General features: G+C 58.5%; 2 protein-coding genes across 3 annotated transcripts; both read left to right on the forward strand.

The window, feature by feature from the left end:
- Window positions 1–2396: 2396 nt before the first annotated feature.
- On the forward strand, window positions 2397–5656 carry NPM3 (nucleophosmin/nucleoplasmin 3). Its single transcript, XM_084526664.1, has 6 exons — window positions 2397–2811; window positions 3947–4032; window positions 4226–4345; window positions 4717–4810; window positions 4902–5031; window positions 5148–5656. The coding sequence occupies exons 1-5, from the start codon at window positions 2778–2780 to the stop codon at window positions 5012–5014; spliced, it is 447 nt and encodes a 148-aa protein (XP_084382790.1). The 5' UTR covers window positions 2397–2777; the 3' UTR covers window positions 5015–5031; window positions 5148–5656.
- A 7345-nt stretch (window positions 5657–13001) lies between these two features.
- FGF8 (fibroblast growth factor 8) lies at window positions 13002–21310 on the forward strand. 2 transcript variants are annotated; one of them, XM_084526660.1, is made up of 5 exons: window positions 13002–13113; window positions 13237–13273; window positions 15356–15536; window positions 19287–19393; window positions 20157–21310. In XM_084526660.1, exons 1-5 carry the CDS (start codon window positions 13082–13084, stop codon window positions 20436–20438), a joined length of 639 nt encoding a protein of 212 aa, XP_084382786.1. In that variant the 5' UTR covers window positions 13002–13081; the 3' UTR covers window positions 20439–21310. The 2 variants fall into 2 exon arrangements, with proteins under 2 accessions (XP_084382786.1, XP_084382787.1); XM_084526661.1 differs by having other exon boundaries at window positions 15389–15536.
- Window positions 21311–21752: the final 442 nt, after the last annotated feature.

Consider the following 21752-nt stretch of genomic DNA (forward strand, 5'->3'; position numbering starts at 1 on the left):
GCTTGGAATTTTGACCCTCAGTTCTTTTAAAAACATCAGAAATCAGAGCACGGCTCGTGTTCTGTTCCTTGATTGTCCTCATGGGAGGGTGTTTCTCTTTATGATAATCAGCTTGCTGTACTGCTGAGCACCTCCATGAAGAGCCCAGCTCCATTTTGGTACCTTCTTCTTATGGGGAGTGCAACCTTCCAATATCTGAGTCTTCTCTTTCCCATGCTAAACAAGCACATTTTCTTCAGCTCTTCATCTTTTCTTTGCAGGCCACATGCTAGACCATGCTAGCTGTTCAGTGCTGTGGTGTTTTGTCTGAACCACTGCACTTGTCAGAGCCCTGCTCTATGTTGGGTTTGGTGCCATGGGGGACGGGACCTTGCTGCTGGAATGGCTGTTGGCAGAACCCATCTGCCCCATGAGCAGTTTGTTACGCTCTGTCATCAGTAGCTACAATTTATTTGCCTGTTTCTAGGATTCTTTGCTGTAAGTAGGACCAAATATCCTATTCCAAGGGCTCAGGGGTAGGCCTGAAAAAACGTGTGTAATCTGTGCAGGGTGAATTTTTCAGCATGAAAGGGACTTCAGTCATTTCTACAACTTCTACATAGTGATCGCAGTACTTTCCAAAGCAGTCATTCTGTGCATCCCCCAGTCCTGGGAACAATGAATACCTGAAGCCAAAAATAAGCGAGGCAAATGGTCTCTGGACTTTGAGCTGTCTGCTTTAAAAAATGTTTAAAATCTATATGTGTATATATCTTCCTGGGGAGTAGCTTTTTATGTTTTGGGGCTTTCTGAGTTGAGTTGTAGATTATAGTGTCAAACAGGAATAAAAGCAAATTTTAAAAAATGATTTTTAGGTCAAAATCTGATTTAGTTTGTGTTTGAAGGCATGTGTCTGGTGGGAGCTGTGGTCTGTAGCTGGTGACTGCAGACCAGAGGATGGCTGGGGGGGGGAGGTTAGAGCAGTGACCCTGGAGTTAAGGCTGAGGGGGGAAGGGGGCTGTGTGATGCTCCCCTCTTTGTGGGAGGTGGTATAGGAGGGAACAGAGATGTAGCGTGGACACCTGTGGGTGATGTGAGCTGAGAGAAGGGAGGTTCCTGCAGAATTTGGGGGAAATTGGGGTTGCAGAGCTAGAGAGGGAGAGAAGCTGGCACACCCTTGTGTGTTTTGGGGGACGTCCTGTCTGACTGGTGTGGGACAGCAAGAATGGGATGTGGAAACTTGTGCCTTGATGCTGCTGAGGATGGTCATAGCTGCCAGGTGTTAATATGGTCAGTTGGAATATCTGACGTGCTCAGGAGGAAGAGGACCGCCTGTTTTGAGGCTTAATGTGTGCGTTACCAGTTAAGGATCGAATTCTCTGCTTTTATCCTCACTGTGCACTGACAGGAGGTGCTGGCTGGCTGTCTCGTGCCCACTGCCTTTGCCTGCAGCCCTACAACACAGAGCAGGTAAGGCTTTTGCTGCCAGTAATTTGTGCTCTCTGATATTCAGCTGGCACGGTGGGAGAGTTAAAGAAAATGTACTGGGGAGTGGGTGGATCCCAGAACTGCTTCCACTTGCCTCTCGGTGTCGAGCAGTTGGGAAACTGTTACAAACACAGGCATCCCTGCTCCCTCTGTTGCAGAATCCCTTCTGCAAGAAGGGATTCACATTTTCTTTACTCCTTGATGTGCTCTGGACATAACAGTGGCCTTAGGTAGGCACTGAAGGAAAGAAAAGCTGCACCCACGCCTTGCAAATCTCATCCCAGCCTCAGAGCCAGGCTTGATCTTGATCTTGAACTGAGAACTTTTCCTTTAAGGGAACATGAAGCAGAATTTTCCTCGCCTCCTTTGCTCCCGGTGCGTGGCTGCAGATGCACATGGCTCTGCTGTGTGCTGCAGCCAGATGGCCGCGGGAGCTGCTGCGGGAGGAAGCGAGTTCAGAGGCATCCAAGGTGCGCTTGTGTAACGCCGGTCTTTTTCTGGGCCTCGGTTCAGCTCCTCAGAGCTCCTGTCATGTTGTTGTTGAGCCGGCTCCAGCTGGAGCAGTGCAGAAGGCAGGCTGGTGGAGGTCTCCTCTGCAGCGGGAGCGGGGCCAGTTTCTGACTGAGAATGCGGCGGGAGCTTGCCCCATTAAAGGGAGCTGTTTCAGTGCAGCTTCTGCCCCCCAAAACGTGGAGGAGGCTGCTCTGCTCCCTGTGCTGGGTGATGAAGGACATTCCCTTCCCTTCCTTTGCAGGTGGAGGCCGGTGTACTGCACACAGTCTCTGGGGTTGGAGACCAAGCAGTGGAGATGAGCTGTGCCCCCTCCCCGTTACTCCTTTACCCCCCTTGCACTGATGTTTCTTGCCCCCAAGCTGACTTTTGGGCTGTTCCCTACCATTTAGGATTGGTAGGGAACAGCCCAATTGCCATTTAGGATCCTCTCCTAAGGACTCCCTGTTCCCCCAGAAAAACTCTTCTACCAGGAAAAGCCATTAGGATCCCCCTGGGCTAATCACCCTTCGCCTTTTAGAGCGAGGAAACGGAAACCCTATAAGAAACCCTATAAATGCGGCATTTCACCGCGTACAGCTGCGCGCTGCCCTCAGCCCTTCTGGGGCGCCCCTTGCGCTCCCCAGCCACCAGAGGGGACAGGAGGAGACCGGAGGGGACAGTCCCTTCCCTCGGCAGCCGCTGGGTGCCGCCTCTGAAGGCTTTTGGGGTGTGTGGGGGCGGGCACGGGGCGGTGCATCCCGGCACAGCACGGCTCGGCTCGGCTCGGCTCTGCCCGCCCCACTCCCTGCGCCGCGCACATGGAGCCGCACGCACCCGGCAGCGTCCTCTTCGGTGAGGGGCACGGGGGGGGGGGATTTAGGAGGGGAAATAAATGGGATGGGGGGGGTAGGAGATTTTGGGGAGGTTTGGGGGAAAGTTAGCAAGCGGGTCGGAGGCGGGGGGAGCACGTGGGGGAGGAATGGATGGGAGAGGGGACACGTGGGGGGGAAAAAAAGCAGGGCTGGGGACACCGGGGGCGCACGGAGAGGGCTGGGGAGGGCCACGTGTAGGGCCGGGACGGAGGCACACGTGTAGGGCCGGGGGGGCCCCGGGCACGTGGAGGTGGCGGGGGGGCCTTCCTCTTCCATGTTCGTCCTCTTCCATGCTCTTCCTCCTCCTCCTCTTCCTCCCCTTCCTCCCCCCGTCCCCCCGCCGCTCTCCAGGCGCTCCGGCTGCGCGCACGTGTCCGGGGCCAGCCCAAAGCTCCTCGGCCACCGCTTGCGCTGCGAAGTGGGGCAGCCCCCGAGGCTTTCCTGCAGCTGGGTTTCGTTCCTCTCCCCCGTGAGCTGAATTTGTGAGCAGGATTAGGGACGGGGCTCGCCCCGAGCTGTTTGCTGAGGCCCGTGCCTCTCCTCTCTCTCTCTCTCGGCTGGAAATGCCGTGCCTGGTGCGCAGGGCTCGGCCCCACGTTTTTTTTCCCCCTCTGCTTCACATTGGTGAATCATCCTGCAACCAGCAAGCACGCCCAGGGTGCTCTGCCTGCCCTTCCTCGCCACGGCTGGCTGAATCCTGACTGTAAGAGCTCAGGATGTAACTTTGCCTCTCCCTTCTTCTTGCAGCTGTTTGGACGCACGTAATAAAATGTCTCGGGACTCCTGCTGCCAACTCCCAGCACCCTGCCCCCTCGGGTTGTTCCTTACCTCTCACATCTCTTCCTCAATGTTTTTGCCTCTACTTCTAGCTTTTCCCTGGAGCAAAACTTCGCTGATGTTGGGGAGAGCAGAGTATTTCTGTCTGCTGCCTCTCTCCCTACCTAAGGAAGGGTGACCTGGCTCTGCAGCACTCTGGAGGGGATGAGCCTTGTTCTGTGGGGTTTTGGGGGCAGGCTGTTTTGGGGACGCCAAGTTTTGTCCCTGTAGGGTGTCGTGCTGGGTACACATTGCTTGGGGACGCTTCTCACTTCGTCTTTTTTGTCTTCTGCTTCCAGGCTGCGAGCTGACTGCCAGTACCAAATCCTACACGTTTCAGGTGGATGAGGAAGATGACTCTGACCACGTCTTGGCCCTGTCTGTGGTAAGAGAGACGAGAACAAACCCCAGGGGCTGGCAGCCAGCATGAGCAGAGGTTCACATCCCCTGCTTTGAGTAGCAGCACCTCACCTCGCGTGGCAGCTGGGCTGGGGCATTGCTGCGGGTCTCTTATCCCCTGGAGAGCCCCGGCTGTGTCTCCTGGGGGAGCAGGACCCAGGATTTCCATTTTCACCCAGGTCTGCCTCACGGAAGGTGCCAAGGACGAGTGCAACGTGGTGGAGGTGGTGGGGCGAAACCACGAGAACCAGGAGATCGCCGTGCCCGTGGCCAACCTGAAGCTGTCGTGCCAGCCCTTGGTAAGAGGTGGTTTTGAAGGCTCAAACGGGAGAGCTGCAGGGAATTGGACATCTCTGGGTGCCTGTAGGCCTTTCCATGAGGATCCTGCCTTTGGGGAGATGCCCTGGTAGCCTTGGCCTGGCTGCAGGTGCCCCCAGAGCCTCTCTGTGTGGGTATGTGCTGCTGCCCAGCTTTGTGGGGTCAGCCCTGGCCCCAGACCCCCCTCCCAGCCCCAGCATCAGTGGGGTGGCCTCAAGGGGCTGAGGGTTTTGCCTATTTCCCGGGCAGGGGCGGTGTGAGAAGGACGCAGCAAGGGCTGAGCACCCTCTGGGGGCGCACGGGGTGCTCTGCTTCTTTCCTCTGCCCCTAACTCGGCTCCATCTCTTCACAGCTGAGCCTGGACAACTTCAAGCTGCAGCCCCCGGTGACTTTCCGCCTGGCAGCGGGCTCCGGCCCCGTGCACCTCGCTGGCTGGCACCAGATCAGTAAGGGCTCGTGCCTGGGGAGAGGCTGGGGAGGAGCAAGGGCTGAAGATCCCCCCCCCAGGTGGGTAACAGAGCTCTTTGTGTGTCCCAGCGCACAGGGAGGACATTTCCTTTGAGGATGACGATGACGAGGACATGTCTGAGGAGGAAGAGGAGGAGATTGCCCCCATCGTGCCAGCCAAGAAGGAGAGGAGGAAGCAGTAAGGGTGGCTGCGGGCAAGGTGAGGGGCTGGGCAGCCCTGCGGAGAGGGGGGGGTGCTGCCCTGCCACGGGGGGGCTGTGCAGTGGGACCCCCTGCAGGAGGCTGCTGCTTTCAGCCTGCTTCTTCTTCCCCCAGGTGCTCGCTGAGACTTCCTCCTGGATGACTTTTACCTCGGACACCTCTTGCCAGGACCTCGACGTTTGCTGCTTTGTGTTTTTATTTTTATTTTTCTGTTGGACCTTTTTTGGGGAGTGCTGAGCTCCCAGCACTGGGATGTCTCCTTCCCCACCTCCCTAGGAGGCTGATCCCAACCCCAGAGGGGTGCTGCTGGCACATCCCCTCTCCCCACCCCTCCGCTGGGAGCTGGGGGTGGTGGAGGTGCTCCTTGCCCTGTGCCTTTGTGCTGCCCTGGACCTCTGCCCTGTGCACCCTTCCTCCTGGCAGAGGCAGTTTCACTCATTCTTGGCTGTTTTTCTGTCCTCACACCTTGTTTTTATACACCTGGAAGCGTGGAACCGGGGCCCAGGCTGCACCCTCACCCGTGGGCTGACAGCTCACAGCCTGCCTGTGATTTGGAGAGGGGCTGGGGGTCAGCCTGCTTTGTAAGGAAACATTTTTACACTGAATAAAGGTCTCCGGTGTCAGGTCTGGTGGCTTGGCAGCTTCCTCCCGTGCTCAGGGCGGTGGGAGATGCTCCTCTGTGTCCCCCTGCTTCCCGTGGAGGTGCTGCGATGCAGAGCACCCAGGAGGGGCTCAGGACCTCCCTTCTGTCCCATAAACTCTGCAGCTGGGGCACCAAGGGATAGGGGCTGAGCTGCTCAGGGCCCCAGCCCTATATCTGCTCCACCTGGGTGCTGTCCCTGCAAGGAGGTGAATCCTCACCCCATGGCCTCTCCTCGCCCCGTGTCCTGCTCTCCTCGCCCCAGCAGCATCCCAAGGAGGGATGAAGCTGCACAGCATGGGGCTGAGCTTTGCTGGGAAGCCCTGATGTGGTTGGGGGGGATTTGGGGCTCCCTGTGCTTTGGCTAGCTGGCACCTCACACCCTTGGGGGCTGGCAGCCCAGCTGGCTTTGTCCTAAGGGTTTTTCCAGGGGTTTCCTTGCGTCCCTGGGTCAATGCCTGTCCCAGTTCTTGTTTGCTGCTGTCCCTGAGAAACACCGTGCCCCTTCCAGCCATGCTGCTGGCCTTTTTCGGTACCCTGGGCCATCGAGTTTCTTGTGCTGTATGGACTCTGGTAGGAAATCCTCTGGGGCAGACCCTCTGCTCCTGCTCCATTTCGGGTTATGAGCGGGGTCCTGGCCCCAAACACCCTTTAACAAGCCCAGGGGGAAACCACTCACACCCCAGCCCTCCAGGACAGTGGGGTGACACCAATCCCTGCCAGGGGGGCACAGGGTGGGGGTCTGGGTGCGTGTATGGGGCCGAGGAGGCGGCGGGGGCTGCCGGGTCCCTCTTGGGGACCGCTAGATGGCAGGCGGGCAGCGCGGTGCCTCTGGCCCTTGGAGAGGGGCTGGGGGCCGGGCAGCCCCTGGGATGCTCAGGGCAGGGGCGCACAGGACCTTATAGAAACCTGCATGGGGTCTGCGGACCTGCCCGGTTCCAAACCCCAAATCTGCACCCCAGCCTCCCCACCACCTGGCAGCGAGCTCCGCGGGCTCTGATGCTGGGATGTAGCAGGGGGTGACGTGGGACAAAGCTTTGGAGCTGGGGCTGTCTGGCCAAGCCTCTCACAGGGATGGAGAGGATGGATTTAGGGCCTGGAATAGGGGTTTGTAAGGGTATGGGTACAGCCAGGGTTGCACCCAAGGCACTTTGCAGAGAGGTGAGCAGCTCTCCCAGCTCCTGCACCACTGCCAGGGGCTCTCGGTGCCTTTGGGACGTTTTTTTCCTCTCTCCCCAGCCTGGATGTGCTGGGAGGTGAGTGCTGGGGGGGCTGCGCTCGCACACGGCGCTTGATGGGGAAGGATGGGATTACAGGGGTCACGCTAGGTGAGCAGCTTCCTTCGCTGAGCTGATGGTATCAAAGCAGGTGCCCCCGGCTGCAAATACCTTGGGCAAACAAACAGGGCTGCCTGAGAGCAGGTGAGCTCGGGCACGGCCGGGCTGGGGGGTTTGGGGGGGAGCAGGAGGCTTGGGGTGCTCCTGGTGTGAGGGCTGCGTTGTTCTGTAGGGGGTAGGGGGAAAATAAGGGTGTGTGTGTGTGCATACGTGGGGTGTGGGTAAGGGTGTGGGGTCCAGAGCTCCTCCATAGGGTGGTGGAGATGTTGGTGCCCCGGGAGCCAAGTGATGCCCCAAAGCAGGTGGCTGTGGGGTCTCTCTGGGAGGTGGTTGCCTCCGAGCATCCTTTTTTTGCTGCATTTCAGGGCTCTGCACGCTGACATCCCAGGGGATGGATCCTTCCCTGCTCTGGCAGCACCGGGCACCCTGGCAGCCTGCTGTGCTCGGGGAGGGATTTGGGGTGGCTGTGCTGAGCCAGCCCATGGGACTCCCTCCTTTCAGGGGTCAAGCGTGAGTTGACTTTCAGGGATGGAGGAGAGGGATGGGGGGCAGCTCTGCTGATCACAGCCAGGGAGAGGTGTTCCTTGTGATGTCCCAGCTGTTCTCGAACCCCAGAAATGTTCCCGCATGTGGCAGCAGCCCCCGGCTGGCCGGGAGGCGCAGCTGTGGCCGTGCTGTAGGTGGGGCTGGTCCCCTGCTCCATCAGCGCTCCGCTCCTGCCTCTGCTTCCCTCTGCAACCGGGAGAGGCTGCAACCCATCACCACCACCTTACAGCCAGCAAAATGCCCCTGGTGCGCTGTGTGGGGGCAGCCCGGTCTGCTGGAGAGGCCAAAATTCAGGGCTGGGGTCGTTTTGGTGCTTGGATCCGGGCTGGAGGGTCTTTGGCCCCCCAGGAGGGGATGGGGGTCCTCCAGCTGCTGGGTGCACAGCCCCAAACAGGCTCTGCTCCGGGTGCTCGCAGGGTGTGAGAGCTGGTCGGTGCCTCTGCTTGCAGGGGGACACGTCCCCAGCCCTATGAGGGGAGCTGTGCGCTTGTAGAGTTGGAGCTGGGACCCCCGGGACCCCCGTGGCTTTTTGGGCTGCAGCAGGAGATGCTGGGGGCGCACGGGGTGGTGCCTGGGGGACACTGGAGCAGGGGATATAAGGAGGATATGAGGTCGGTTGGACCCTCCTGTGTGGTTCCCTGATCCCAGCCCCGCTGGTGGCAGCCCCAGAACGGGCAGGATTTGGCCTCCGTGGTGCCCTTGGTGGCTCTGCGTTGGTGCTGTGGGGGCTCTCTGGAGGGATGGGCTTGGGTAAGGGGATTTAGGGCAGGTCCTTGGGGTTGGCACAAGGCACAGCAGGTGCAGTGGGAGCGTGCCTACCCCGCTGTTCCTTTGGGGTTTGCTCTCACTGGTCCCATCATGTCCCCCTGTTCCCCATGTGGGGTGCCCAGGCCTGGATCCCCAGGACAGGGTCAGGACGAGCGGTGTCTCCGCCGGGCTGGGATGTCAAAGGGGCCGTAACCCTGGTGTTTTGCAAACTCCTGGGGTCAGCAGTTCAGCTGCCACTGACACAGGGGCCCGGAGACACACACGGGCATTTTGGGTGGATGCTGTAAGCAAACAAACGGAGGTAGAGTTACAGCCGGCCGCCAGCCCCCCGGCCACTGCTGTTAGCTTTAGGCTTAGACCCTAAGCACCCGTAGGCACCGGGGATGGGTGCAGGCTTCCTCTTCCCAGGAGGACCCAACCCCAAGCCAAATCCCCTGGTGCTGCTGGCTGGGAGCTGGGCAGCAAAGGGCTGGCATTTGGGGGCTCTGGCTCAGCTCCTGGGTGGCTGGGGGAGCCCCTCCAGCACCCAGCCTGGTTTTGAGCCCTGTCCCAGCCCTGTCTGGTGCTGCAGCCCATGGGGATGGTGCTGGGAGGGTTGTGCCAGCTGGGGATGTGCTAGGTCCGGGTCCTGGAGAGGCTCTTTGGTCAGTGCAAGGGGGGAGGAATGGGGTGGGTGTGAGCAAACACCACGTGTGTGCACCCTCACACATATCTCCACGCGTGTCACCCTTTTTCCATGCAGATGTGCCATGGTTATTTGTGGACAGGCTGCTCATTCACCAACCCCTGCCACACACAGAGCAGATTTGCCCAAAAACGCCTGATTTGGGGCTTAAATCACTCAGGGCTGGGGATGCTCCCCGGGTGGGGACCAGGAGCTGAGCTTCCCATGGCTGTGAGCAGCCCCAGCCTGGCCCTGCTGATGTGGGCTCCTTCCCGTGTCACCCAGGTGGAGCAGAGATGGGTGGAGAGAGGAGCCCAGCCTCAGTGGCTCTAATCCACAGCAGCATCACCGTGTGGGTCTCAGCACGTGGCCACCAGAGGATGACGGAGCTGATATTCTCACCAGCACTTCCACGAGCACGTTTCCAGAAAGCTGCTGGGCAGGAGGTGGCGAAATCATCTCCAAAAGACAGAGGCAAGTACCTATTTCATGAAAAAAAGCCATGCGAGCAGGCTGTCAGAGGGACCTAACGGGGCCACGGCGCCCTGGCCGGTCCTACACAGGGGTGGGTGCAGCTCCAGGGGGCTGAGCATGGGGTTATTCCCCCGGCCTGGTGTTCCCACCACCTACAAACCATTCCTCAGCCCTTTTGCTCGTAATTGAATAGAGGAAAGGGAATTGTGAGCGGGCTCTATCTCCCCTCCCCGCTCCTGGCTTGCCCCGGGGCGGCCCCGGCGCTGTGGGTAGCGCAGACAAGGTCATTCCCATGTAACACATCCTGGGGGGCTTCGGCCCAGTTCCTTCCCTTTTGGGGGAAGGCCGGGTTAATGGTGAGCGGTGGGATCGCCCCGGGGCTGCTGCTCACCGCTCAGCCATGCAGGAGCTGCTGCTGCCTCCGCAACGCCCCATTAATGCCGTGTGGGATCAGCGGGCAGGGGGCTCGGGCTGGGCAGGGTAAGAGCGCTGGGGCTGGCGTCCCTCTGGCTTTTGTGGCAAGACTCCGAGTGCTTTTGGGGTGGTTTATGGCTGAGCATCCTCCAGACCTGGCTGTAAAGTGTTGCAAACTCCTGGTTTCCATGAATTTTGGCTCTCCATCAAGTGGTGTCGGAGAGGAGGGAGACGCTCAGCTGCAGGGTTCTGGTGTCCCCGTCTGCATGAAATCAGACATCAGCCCCATCCTGCCCTCACCCTGCTGGTGCTGTCCCTCTGTCCCCTTTCAGAGAACTGCTCTGCACCCTCTCCAACCCCACCGTGCCTGCAGAGAGGAGCTCTCCTCGCCCTCAGGCTGGCCCCGTGGTGGGATGCTGCTCTCCTCTGCTGCTCAGGCTCAGTGCTGTGGTCCCTGTCCCTGCTCGGGGTGCTGCCCTCACCATCCTGCCGTGCCCCTCACCTACCCAAAGGTGGGAGCGATGTGGCCGTGGAGGCCTTGGCCCCGCTCCCGGGCTGCTGGCAGGAGCGGGAGCATCGTCTGTCACCCCGTGTCAGCACAAGTGTGGCCGCCCCCCGGTGATCCCGTGCCGGCCCGATTTTACGGCCACGACTGGCACTTGAGGCTGTTTGCCGAGGGCAGGGGGCACACACGGAGCTGTCAGCTCCCGGCTGCCTCTGACCCCCTCTGGGACACTGTAAATCTCCCGGTTGGAGGCAGCCGGGGCTGCTCCGGACACGGCGCTGTCGTGCACATCGTGTCGGACGGGGGGGTGCAGCCTGGCACGTGGCCTGGCCCCGTACCCACGGGGGCTAAAATGGGGCTGGCTGCTCGTGACCATGAGCAGCATCTAGGAAAGAGATGTTGTGCCTAAACCTTGTTCATTTTTATGCATAGAAAAGTAATTTTTTAAATTATTTTTTTAAATTATTTTTTACTTTAGAGCATCAGGTATATCTCATCATCCCTGCCTGCTTTTCCCTAACCAGACAGATTTATGGGCACGGGAGCTGCCTCACCCGCACCTCAGCACATCAGTTTGATGGTTTTTCTCCCAAATTCCATGCTGGACCAGCGAGCAGAGCCTGTGGGAGCCCTCTTCTGCTTCACCGAGCATCTTCAGTACCGATCCTGCCTGTTCTGGTGGTGCTCCTGAAGTCTGCCAGGTAAACGCAGGCTCTGCCCAAGACTTTTTTTTTCCTTTTGCATTAAGAAATGGGGAATAAAATGCACAAGAGGATGATCCTATGGGAAATTTGGGGCAGAACGAGGTGGCTACCCACCCTACATGTATAACCCTGCACGCTGCTAGGTCTGGCGATACTGATGTAGGGATTTGTTTCTCCATCAGCTCTGTGGGGCCAGCCTGGGGATGGGGCAATGTCCAGGTTCCTGTGCCTAGCTGTGGGGTGCTGGGCAAGAGAGGGTGAGCTCTAGGTACCTGACCCCCGGGACACCCACTGAGGTGGCTGTAGGCAGCATTTTGGGGTAAAACACAGTGTGTGGTGGGACGAGGCGTGGGCGCACGTGGAGTTGGGGTGCCCAAGCAAGGGGAAAACCCCACAAACTGGACATCAGCGTGCCCAGGGGAGAGAAAAGCGTTTCGTGAGTGTGGTGGGGGACTCCCTACGGGTGTGTGTGGGGTGAGTGTGCAAAGAGGGGCGTGCAAAGGGCCGCTGAGTGTGGGTGGAAAGGCTGCGTGCGCGTCCAGGGGTGCGCGCCCAGGGGTTGTGCGTGTGCACGGACACGAGTGGGTGCGGGGAGCGTGCGGGGGGTTGTGCGTGTGTGTGCAGGAGGGCTGTGCACAAGCGTGTGTGTGTGTGTGTGTGTGTGTGCAGTGTGCGTGTGTGCTGTCACTCAGAGGCCGGCTGCCGGGAGCTGCCTTCCCAGCGGCGGCAGATAGCGCTGATTGCTGATTCGAGGAAAACAAAATAGCAATTGTAATTATGGGCTCTGATAAGATAAAGGAAGGAGCGGGGAGCTCGGGGACCGGCAGCGGGGCCCGGCCGGCAAATTAGCGGCTGTCACTCAGCACCGAGCGAGGCGGCGCCGCCGCTGCCCCCGCCACCTCCACCGCCACCGCCGACCCCCGGCCAGGTACCGGGCCCCGGGGGCCGCCCGCCCGCCGCAGCCCCCGCCCCGGTGCGCTACAGGTGGCGGGGCCGGGAGCAGCCGCCGGGGCTCGGCGGCACAATGCAGCCCTCCGAGGCCCTGCCCGGGTTGTGGGGCTGAGCCCCAGCCCCTCGTGGCCCCCCTCAGCCGGCTCTAGGGTTGCCCGGTGCCCGCAGCAGGTAAGAGCCCCGGGGGGATGCTCGGGGAGGAAAGGGGGGTCCCGCTGCCCCGCTCCCCAACCCCGGCTGCGGTATTTGCTCAGCCTCTCGAAACTCCTGCCCCCCACCTCCATCCGACACCCCCCCCCCCCCAGGTCCTGTCCGTCCCTCCCTCCTCTCCTTCCCTCCCTCCCTCCCTCCGCCCCGGTAATCCTTTTAATGTCTGGCACGTCCAGCGAGAGGGCTCGCCCCGCTCGGCCCCAATCCACAAGGCGCTGCGGAGCGGTGGTGTCCCCAGCGGGGAAAACCCTCCAGGGCTTCCATCTCCCCCCCTTCACCCCCCCCAACCAGCCCTTAAGCCCCCATTTTACAGATGGGGAAACTGAGGCACGGCCCGGGGACAGCAGCCCGCAGGCGGCTGCGCCCGTAGCGCCGGCTCCGAGCGGCCCGGAGCCCCCCCACCTCGGCAGGTACCGCCGGAGGGGGGGGTCCCCTTGAGGCTGCCACCCCCCCCTTTTGGGGGCCGGCCCCCCCCGGGAGCTCCGTGCCCGCCCCCCCCCCCCCGGGACCTCGGGGCCGGGAGCGGGACGGGACGGGGGACAGGGGGCGTGGGGGGGGGGGGGGCTCCCCTCGGTGGGGTCGGGGAGGGAGAGGGGGGGGCCGCCAGCCGTGAGCCCCCCGGGGGCTGGGAGGGCGGACGGGTGGGCTTTTCCCCCTCTGTAGCCGCTTGTGCCCTCCTTTCCTCGGGGCGAGGAGGACGCGCCGGCAGGGCGAGAGGAGGCGAGGAGCCGAGGCAGCGCCGCGCCCCCCTTGGCCCCCCCGCGGGTCCCCCCGCCCCAAAACGGGCTCTCCCCGCCGCCGGGTCCCGGGCTCCCGGCCCCGCACCGGCTCCGCGATGGACCCCTGCTCCTCGCTCTTCAGCTACGTGTGAGTACCGGCAGCCTCCAGCCTCCCTCCTGTCCCCCCCCCACACCTCCCCGGGACCCGCAGCCCCCCGGCTCACACCTCTCTCCTGCTTTCTGTCCGTCCCCCCCCCCCCCTTCTCTCCAGGTTAATGCACTTGTTCGTCCTCTGCCTGCAAGCCCAGGTAAGCGCCCGCTTCGCCGCCGGCTTTGTTTCGTGTGTCTGTGTCCCCCCCCCCAGCTCCATCCCGGGGGTCCGGGGGTGCCCCGAGGCTCCCGAGCAGCTCCCCGGGCTGGGGAGGGAGGGAGGAGGGAGGGAAGGAAGGAAGGAGGGAGAGGGAGGGCTGGAGGAGGAACACTTTAAAACCCCGGAGACAAAAGTCGCCCGGCTGGAAAAAGCCGAGGCCGGGCGGCTGCCCGAGGGGGGAGCCCCCCAGGCTGCGAAACGAGGGGCAGGAGAGGCGAGCTGCCAGGCAGGGAGCACCCGGGGCTCAGGGGATCGCCCGCTGTTATTTTTAAGTAGCTTTGGGTGCTGCCTTTCCCCCTTCCCTTCCTCTACATCGCACCGCGGATCCCCCTTTTCCTCTTGTCTGGGGTTGTTTTTCTGCGCCGCTTCACCTAAAAAAAAAAAAAAAAAAAAAAAAAAAAGTAAAGCGGAATTAAAAAGAGGGGAGGAAAAAAAAAAAAGCAGCTGTTTCCTTACTAAAAAGCGTAGGTTTTGATCCAGCTTCAAATTGTCAGACTGTAGCATCGCTGGTTTGTATCGCCAGAGACAGAAGTGTCACCAGCAGATGAAACAGCCCGGGCAGGGCTTGTGCAACACCCGCCTAGCAGCGGGCACGGCGCTGGGGGGAGCGGTGCGCCCCCAAACCAGGGCAAAGCCCCCCCTTCCCCGCACATCACAGGTGCAGAAGCTTTTTGGAAACGCTCTTTAAGCTCCTCTTTTTATTTTGCTGGAAGCTCGGGGAGGGGGGAGGAAAAAAAAAAAATCGAGTTTCCAGCCCAAATGCAAAGGGAACCAGGCGTGGGGAGTGTGCAGTTGTGTAAAAACATAGCTGTAATATTTTGGAGTATGAGATGGAGACCGAATAGCGGCATGGCTAATGACCTCTCCTCCACATGGTACCCTCATCAGAGCCGGGAGAGAATCCCGCTGCATTATCCAAACGCCGTCTATAGGAAACACACATGCAGACGCAGCAGCGGAGGGAGAGAGCTGACATTGTCAAGGGGAGATATCTATATAAAGGCAGCTCGGGGAGAGCGGCGGCTTCGGCTTTTATTGGGTTTTTCTGTTGTTGTTGAAGACGGGAGGAAATCTTCCCATTTGACGTGGGGGTGGCGGGGGGTAGTCCCAGCCTTCTGATGTTGAAAGGAGCCATCTCCCAACATTTGCTCAGAATACATCTTTATAAATGTCAGGGAGCAGCGAAACTTTCCAGACTTAAAAGAGGGATTTGAGACGAGGGGGGAAAGGACTCCTGTGCACGCTCGGAGCCAGGAGCTGAGGGGGGGAGCGGGTTTGGCTGCTCCTGAAAATCATTTAAAGCCCGGGAGCAGCAGCAGCAGCAGCAGCAGGGCTGGTGGCTCTGGATGGGATGGGCTCGGTGTGCCGGGGCTGGGGACAGCGATGCGCTGGCACGGGCAGTGCCTCGGGGTCCTGGGGGTCTCACGCCACCAAATGCCCGGGCTGGGGCATGGTTTCCTTGCACCTCGTAGCTCTCTGCCTTCTCCGTGGGTTTTGTGTTTAAAGAGCTCAGTGAATGAGGTGCTTGGGAGCAAATAAAGAGCCTGGCACCCAGACGAAAGGCAGTTGTTGAAAGAGCTGGGGCAGCCGTTTGGGTATGTGTGCCGGGTGCTCCTGTGGAGGTGACAAAGGTGTGGGGATCTCTCGGTCCCTCGGGGGCACAATCCAGTGCCCTCCCTACACATTTCTCCCCCGGGACACCTCCAGCACCCAGCCTTGATGCTCATCTCAGGGACCCTGGTGCCAGCTTGGACCCCCTGAACCCAGGGAGGCCTTTGGGGTCGCCAAGCCCCATCGTGCTCCCGAGTCACCTGCACCTTGTAGGGCATGGCCGGAGGGGTCCTGGCTCTGTAGGGCCACCGTGTCCCACTGTGTCCCACTGCTGGTGCAAGAGGCACCGCTGCCATCCTGCCTCCACGAAGCCCTGCGGGCAGCCACGAGCAATCTTTGCTCAGCCCATTCGCCCCTCTGAGGAGTAGAGATTATAATGGTGTGTCGTATATTTTTTAATTTCCTAAAGGTAACTGTTCAGTCCCCACCTAATTTTACACAGCATGTGAGGGAGCAGAGCCTGGTGACAGATCAGCTGAGCCGGCGGCTCGTCCGTACCTACCAGCTGTACAGCAGGACCAGCGGGAAGCATGTGCAGATCTTGGACAACAAGAAAATCAATGCGATGGCAGAGGATGGGGACGTGCACGGTAAGGACGCGCGGTGGGGGGCGGGCAGCCGGGGAGGTGTCCGCAGCGCAGCGTGGCAATTGATGATTTCCGACCCGTTCGTTAGCCAGAAATCATTAAAATCCTTCAGCTCGTGGAGGGAAAACACAGGGGTCAGTGCTCAGCGGCCGCAGGACTGGAGGTGAGGGCACATTCCCCATGCCGAGGGAGGGGAGCGGTGCTGGTGCCTGCTCGGTTGCGCTGCGCACCTGACTTGGAGGGCTCGGGGTGAGCCCTCCTTTCGGAGCAGCACGGGGCTGGGAGTCTCCGAGACTTCCGTTTGGAAAAGAAATAGAAAACTTAAAAGGAGAAGAGGGAAGTGGGAGGAAAAAAAAAGAAAAAGGTGAACTGCTGCTCCGGAAACCTGCCCCGAAGTAGAGCTGCCCCAAGTGGAGTTTTCCTGATGTGACTCCCCTGTGCCTCCCTTTCCAAAACAAATCCCGAGTGCAGGGTCAGTGAGGCAGTTGGCTGCTGGTGAGGAAAAGACAAAGCGGAGGGCTCTGTGATTTCCAGAGCCTGAGCCGTGTCTCTGCCCTCTGCCATTGTGCCAGCTCTGGCACACCATCCCCAAAACTTGTGGCACCCCTTCCCCAAACACTCCGGCACCCTGGGCAAGAGGGACCAGTCCCATAGGTGAGACTTTGAGTGTGCCAGTGACACACGGGGATGCTCAAACACTGCAGAGGTCAGTGGTGTCATCCCCGTGCTGCTGTGGCCCTGTTTGTGCTCTATGGGGACAGCCTGGGGGCCGGGGGCCTGATCCTGGACCCTCTGCAGGCAGGAGGTGCCTGCGTTTCTGTGCGCTGTAGGCAGGAATCACAACTGTTGTTCTTTGGTATTAGCTGCAATTTCCCTTTCTTGCTTGGGGAGATTAGTGGAAGTACTTTTCTTCCTTCCCCTTCTCTATTTTTTTTTTTTTTCCTTTTGCTCCGGCTGCAAATTTCACGCCGAACTTTTCACAGTTTGGGCAAAGCCCGGGCTCCCCGCGCGCGCTATCCCGTACGTACAGCATCCGTCTTCCAGACAAATTATTCCCACCCTAGAGCAGCCCTGGATTGAAAGGGCATTAGCTAATTTCCCAAGCAAAAGGATGAAAAAAAATAATAATAATAAAATAACCCTCGTCTTGTTTCAGGTCCGTAATGCCTGGGCTTTAAGAGGCAGCTCGTGCATACTGAAATAACGCCCAGGTTTAAATAAGGCCAGGAGGAGGGGACTAGCGGTGGCTCGAAAAACTCTATTAAAACATAATAAAAAAAAAGGTTAAGCAGTTGAAGAGCAAGGGAGGAAAATGAAGACTGATCTAAAACAGAAAGAGAACAAGCAGTTTTTCAGATGTAACGTTTTAAAGGAGTTGCAAGTCTGTAAATGTTAAAATAGAGGTTCAGGATTGTTCTATATGAATCTCTAGGGAGGCCCCCATGTCTGGAAGAACTATTAAAACGCTTCTTACTTTCACCTTTTTTAACATTTCCTGAATACTTTCTCCTCTTCGCAGTCCAGTTGGGGGATCAAGTGTGTCTCGCTGCATTTTTTCAGCATTTACGTAGCCACTTTCCCTTCAAAGTTTTAGCATGAAACATAATTTTACTGGGATAAATCTGTCACTTAAGAGAAAGAATAGAGTTGAAAATGTTAAGCTCCGCTCCCCTCCAGAAGGGGGGGGGGGGGAAGGTCTCCCCAAAAATTGCTATTCAGAAACCCACCTCTGAAGAAAGGAGCCCCCCTTCCCCAAGCCCCTTCATTTTTAATTTTTTTTCCCCTCTGATTTTTTGGGGTGGGCGTGTAGAAGGGGTTGATTTATTTTTGCGGCTGACCCCTTTCCCCACGCTGACGTTTTTACAGCCGGCTTCACATCGAGCCCGGCGGTTCCCCGTTATATGTCTTAATTGTCGATATTTGATTGACTTCTTTTCATTCCGAGCGGAGGTGGCCGGGCTGTCCCTCCGGGGCTGCGCCCGCGGCGCTGCGAGCCCTGCTGCCTGCCTTCCCCCTGGGTCTGTAGGGTTTTTTCTCCGTGCTTGGGGCCGTGTGGGTGCTGGTGGCAGGTTGTCCTCGTCCTCCTGGCTCTGGCGGGGCGGCGATCCCAGGCGGAGGCTGTAAATCACGGCCGCCCTTTGAGATGAGGCCGGGAGGGAAGCGGCGCGCATCCATCGCCCGAGCGCGTTTTGTGCCTGCTGGGGCCGAGGCCTCCCTGCTCCCTCCCTCCTCCTCCTCCTCTGTCCCTCCCTCCCTGCTCTTTCTATCTCTTGGAGAGAGAGAGCAGCGAAAAATCAATGCTCCTCAAACCTTTTACTGCCTCCCGGATCAATTCTTCCCCCCCTTTCCCCAATATGGATAAATCGGGGTCCCTGTCTCAGCGGTTCGTTTTCGGAGCTGTGGCTCCGCTGGCCGGTTTGGGGACGGTCCCTCCGGGTGCTGAGCTGTGCTGGTGTGGGCTGAGGCTGTCTCTTCCCGAATTTCTCTGCTCTGAGCACAACCTGTGCCTGGCTGGGGGTGTGGAACAGAGGGCAGGGCAGTTTGGGGATGGGATTTTCTGTAGGATGACATGCATGAAGTCCCCACTCTGTGCTATTGACCCCAGAAACGCCCATGATGTGAGGGATGCAGGATCAGGGCATCACAGAGAGAGGGGCAGCAGTTTGTGTCTGGTCCTGGAGCATGGTTTAGTCTTGGTTTAGTTTGTATGTGCACCCAGAACCTGCATTTGCTGTTCAAAAGCACCCCCCTATAAAACAACCTGCTGCCCTCTGGGGCTGGGCACCGTGGAGTGGGCATGAGAGCGGGCTGGACCACGGCCCCATGGAGCTGAGCAGCCCCTGGGCAGAGGTTGGAGAGCAGAAATGAGGCACTTAGCCATTGCCCTGTGAGGTGCCACGTGCTTAGGGGCCCTGCAAACTCTGCTCAGGTTCCCTTGCAGAATTGGGTGCATGGGAGCAGGTGTTGGTGCTTGGCACGACCTGATGGTGATGAGATCTTTGGTGGTGAGATGGGACAGTCCCAGCTGGCTTTTCATGGGGAAACCTTTGGTGCTTGGCGCAGTGCAGCCCTGTTGAGGTGTGAGCAGGTAGCTGCTGTCGTGCTTGGGGCTTGCCCCCGGTCTCTCTGTGAGGAGAACTGGCTGGGGGCCGTGGCAGCAGGGCTGGGGGAAGGATGCCCCGTCCCCATCCTCCCCCTTCCCAGGGGACGGGTGGGCTCCGAGGCTCGTGTTCCCAGGGCGGAGGCAGGAGGGAAGGTGACAGGTCTATTTATAGGCGGCCCATCGACCCGGTGATTTGCATAGCTCCTTCGGAAGTCAATCGATGCCTCCATTAAAAAAACTGAGACCAAATCAATACGCCCTCTCGACTCGCGCAAAGGTGAAAGGCATTAAAAGGATGGCCGTACCCTTCCTGCCCCCCCCCCCGCCAGCTGCAAAGTCACTGCTCCTCCTGCAGCCCTGGCCCGGCGGAGAGGCGCAGAGCGGTGTCCCCGTGGGCTGGGGACAGCTGGCAGCGTGCCGTGCAGGGCAGCTGGCTTGTCCCCTGCCTGTCACCGCGTGCCCTGATCCCTGCTGGGACACCATTGGGATACCCACATGGAGCTGGGCAAGGCAGAGCTGCTCCTGCACGGCTCTGGGTGGCAAAGCGAGGTGACCAAGGTCACGCAGGGACACAGTGGCAGGGCAGGAGGATGGCACGGCTGGGCTCTCCATCCCTGTGACCCCCCCCACTCTATTTCTTTCCTCCCCAGCCAAGCTCATTGTGGAGACCGACACCTTCGGGAGCCGCGTGCGCATCAAGGGGGCGGCCACGGGTTTCTACATCTGCATGAACAAGAAGGGGAAGCTGATCGGCAAGGTAGGGGCTGGCACCCACCCCCTGGGGATGGGGGTGTCCCAGGACTCGATTTCGGAGGACGGGGACGAGGCACCCTGCAGCCCAGGCGGGTGGGAAGGGGCGGGCAGGTGCCGTGTGGGGCGCATTCCTTGTATCTCCCCGAACAAATAGGCGGGTTGCTGGGCTATTCTCCCCGATTACATGGTACAAGGGCCGGGAATGTCGAGATGCTCCGTGGGGCAGGCTGCTTAGTCATGCTCCCTTCGAGCCACTGTGCTCCTTCCCTCAGGCAGAGGGGGCTGGATGGGGGAAATCCCCATGGGGCAGCGATTCTCTGGGAGGATTTTCCATCCCCTGGGGCTGTGGGGCCTCTCCCTGGTCCCGGTGCTGTGTGTAATGTGGAGGAGCTCGGCCTCCAGCTGCCACCTGCACCTGTGGGCATCGTCCCCATGGACCACGTGCTGTCCCCCCTCATTGCTCCTCCTGTTCTGGGTGGGATGGGGCAGGTGGATGAGAATTGCTGCAGAGATGGAGAGTTTGCTCACGGTCGTGCTGGCAGGGGAAATATCCCCTGTTGCGCACAAGGGGTTGAAGCATGGGACACGCTGCACATGGGGGCCCACAGCTCGGTGCTGGCATCATGCTGGGGATAGCTTTGGGGCAGCCCTGGCCTGTAGGAGAGGTGAAAAATGAGCTTTGAGCCCCCCACAAGCACCAAAACCCGAGCTGGGGCGGCGAGGAACCCCGTTTGCTGACCCCCCCTGCCCCTTTCTGTCCCGTGCAGAGCAACGGCAAAGGCAAGGACTGCGTCTTCACGGAGATCGTCCTGGAGAACAACTACACGGCGCTGCAGAACGCCAAGTACGAGGGCTGGTACATGGCCTTCACCCGCAAGGGCCGCCCGCGCAAGGGCTCCAAGACCCGGCAGCACCAGCGCGAGGTGCACTTCATGAAGCGGCTCCCCAAGGGCCACCAGACCACCGAGCCCCACCGGCGCTTCGAGTTCCTCAACTACCCCTTCAACCGCAGGAGCAAAAGGACTAGAAACTCCAGGGCTGGCCCTTGACTCGCCGAGCCCCGAGGACTCTGCTTAAGAGCTTGGTGGACTTGACCCGTAGAGACTTTCCTATGTGGTTATTAAAAAAAAAAAAAAAAAAAAAAGCAAAAAACAAACACAACAGGGGATGGGGGGAGGATTTAAAAAAAAAAAAAAAAAAAAAAAAAAGAAATTTCCTGCGGTAGTTGTTGATAATCTGGGGAGGGGTGGTTTTGTTTTTACAAAAAAAAAAAAAAAAAAAAAAGGCAAAAAAAAAAGAGGCTCTATTTTTGTACTCCAACTCGAAAAGAGATGAAACACTCAGAGACTGGTGAAGGGGGGGAAGAGCCCTTCGCTTAGCAGTGGTCTAGTCTGTTTGGGGTTGTGTTTTGTTCTGTAATTTTTTTTTTTTTGTAGCTCTAGGGGGAAAGGAGAGGAAAAAAAATCATCGTTTAAAGCAAACAAGCAAAAAAAAAAAAAAAAATCCAAACATGGGGGCAACGTGCTACCTAAATGAACTGAGCGGATGCTTGCCAGAGAGGATGAAGAAGTCTGAAAATGATGGGGAGGGGACGTGTCGGAGGCGAGGACCCCCGGGTCCATTCCAGCTCCTTCCCAGCACCGCTTGTTTCTGTCCTTGGGAGCAAGAGGAGGTGATGGACACCTCACAGAAAGTCCTGGACCGACTGGTACCTCTCGCCCACCAGAGCATCTCTGGGTTTTTTTTATAATTTTCCTTTTTTTTCCTGAACTACTACAGTGGGGCAGCAGGCGATGACTGCTGAAGAGCAGGCTGGTGGTATCTTTTTTTTTTCCATGAGGAAAATGTGAACTTTTTTCTGTTTATTTTTTTTTTTAATCAGATGGATGTTTTCATCTAATTAAAAAAGTTTACAAATTGCTGTGGAGCCATTTCAGGCTGGTTTTGTTGTAACACTCACTTTGTGGTTGACGCTTTCATTTCCAACTTTCTCTTCCAGGTGTGCCCTCTGATGAAATACACTGCCAATTTTTTATTTTTTTTTCAGGGAAATTAGAGGTTTTCTGTAAAAATCTGTGTTGACAGAAGCCCAATTTTTTATTTAGGAAAAAAAAAAACACAAGGGAAACGTTAATTCCCTTGAGTGAACATCCCCAGCCAGCCCCGCTCTGCACATGCTGCCCTGGGACCATGCCTCTCTCCAAAGGGTTAAAGCAATTATTCCTAACGGGGAGGGCAAACAAAGACACTGGATAGGAGCCAGGACCAGGGGTGACTTTTTATCCAATCTTTTTTTTTTTTTTTTTGATTGTTTGTTTTCTGTTTCCTTGAGGATTTTTTTTTTTTTTTGGTTGTGTACAAAT

The sequence above is a fragment of the Aythya ferina genome (genome assembly GCF_964211825.1).
Source record: "Aythya ferina genome assembly, chromosome: 7".
In the NCBI taxonomy this organism is placed as follows: domain Eukaryota; kingdom Metazoa; phylum Chordata; class Aves; order Anseriformes; family Anatidae; genus Aythya; species Aythya ferina.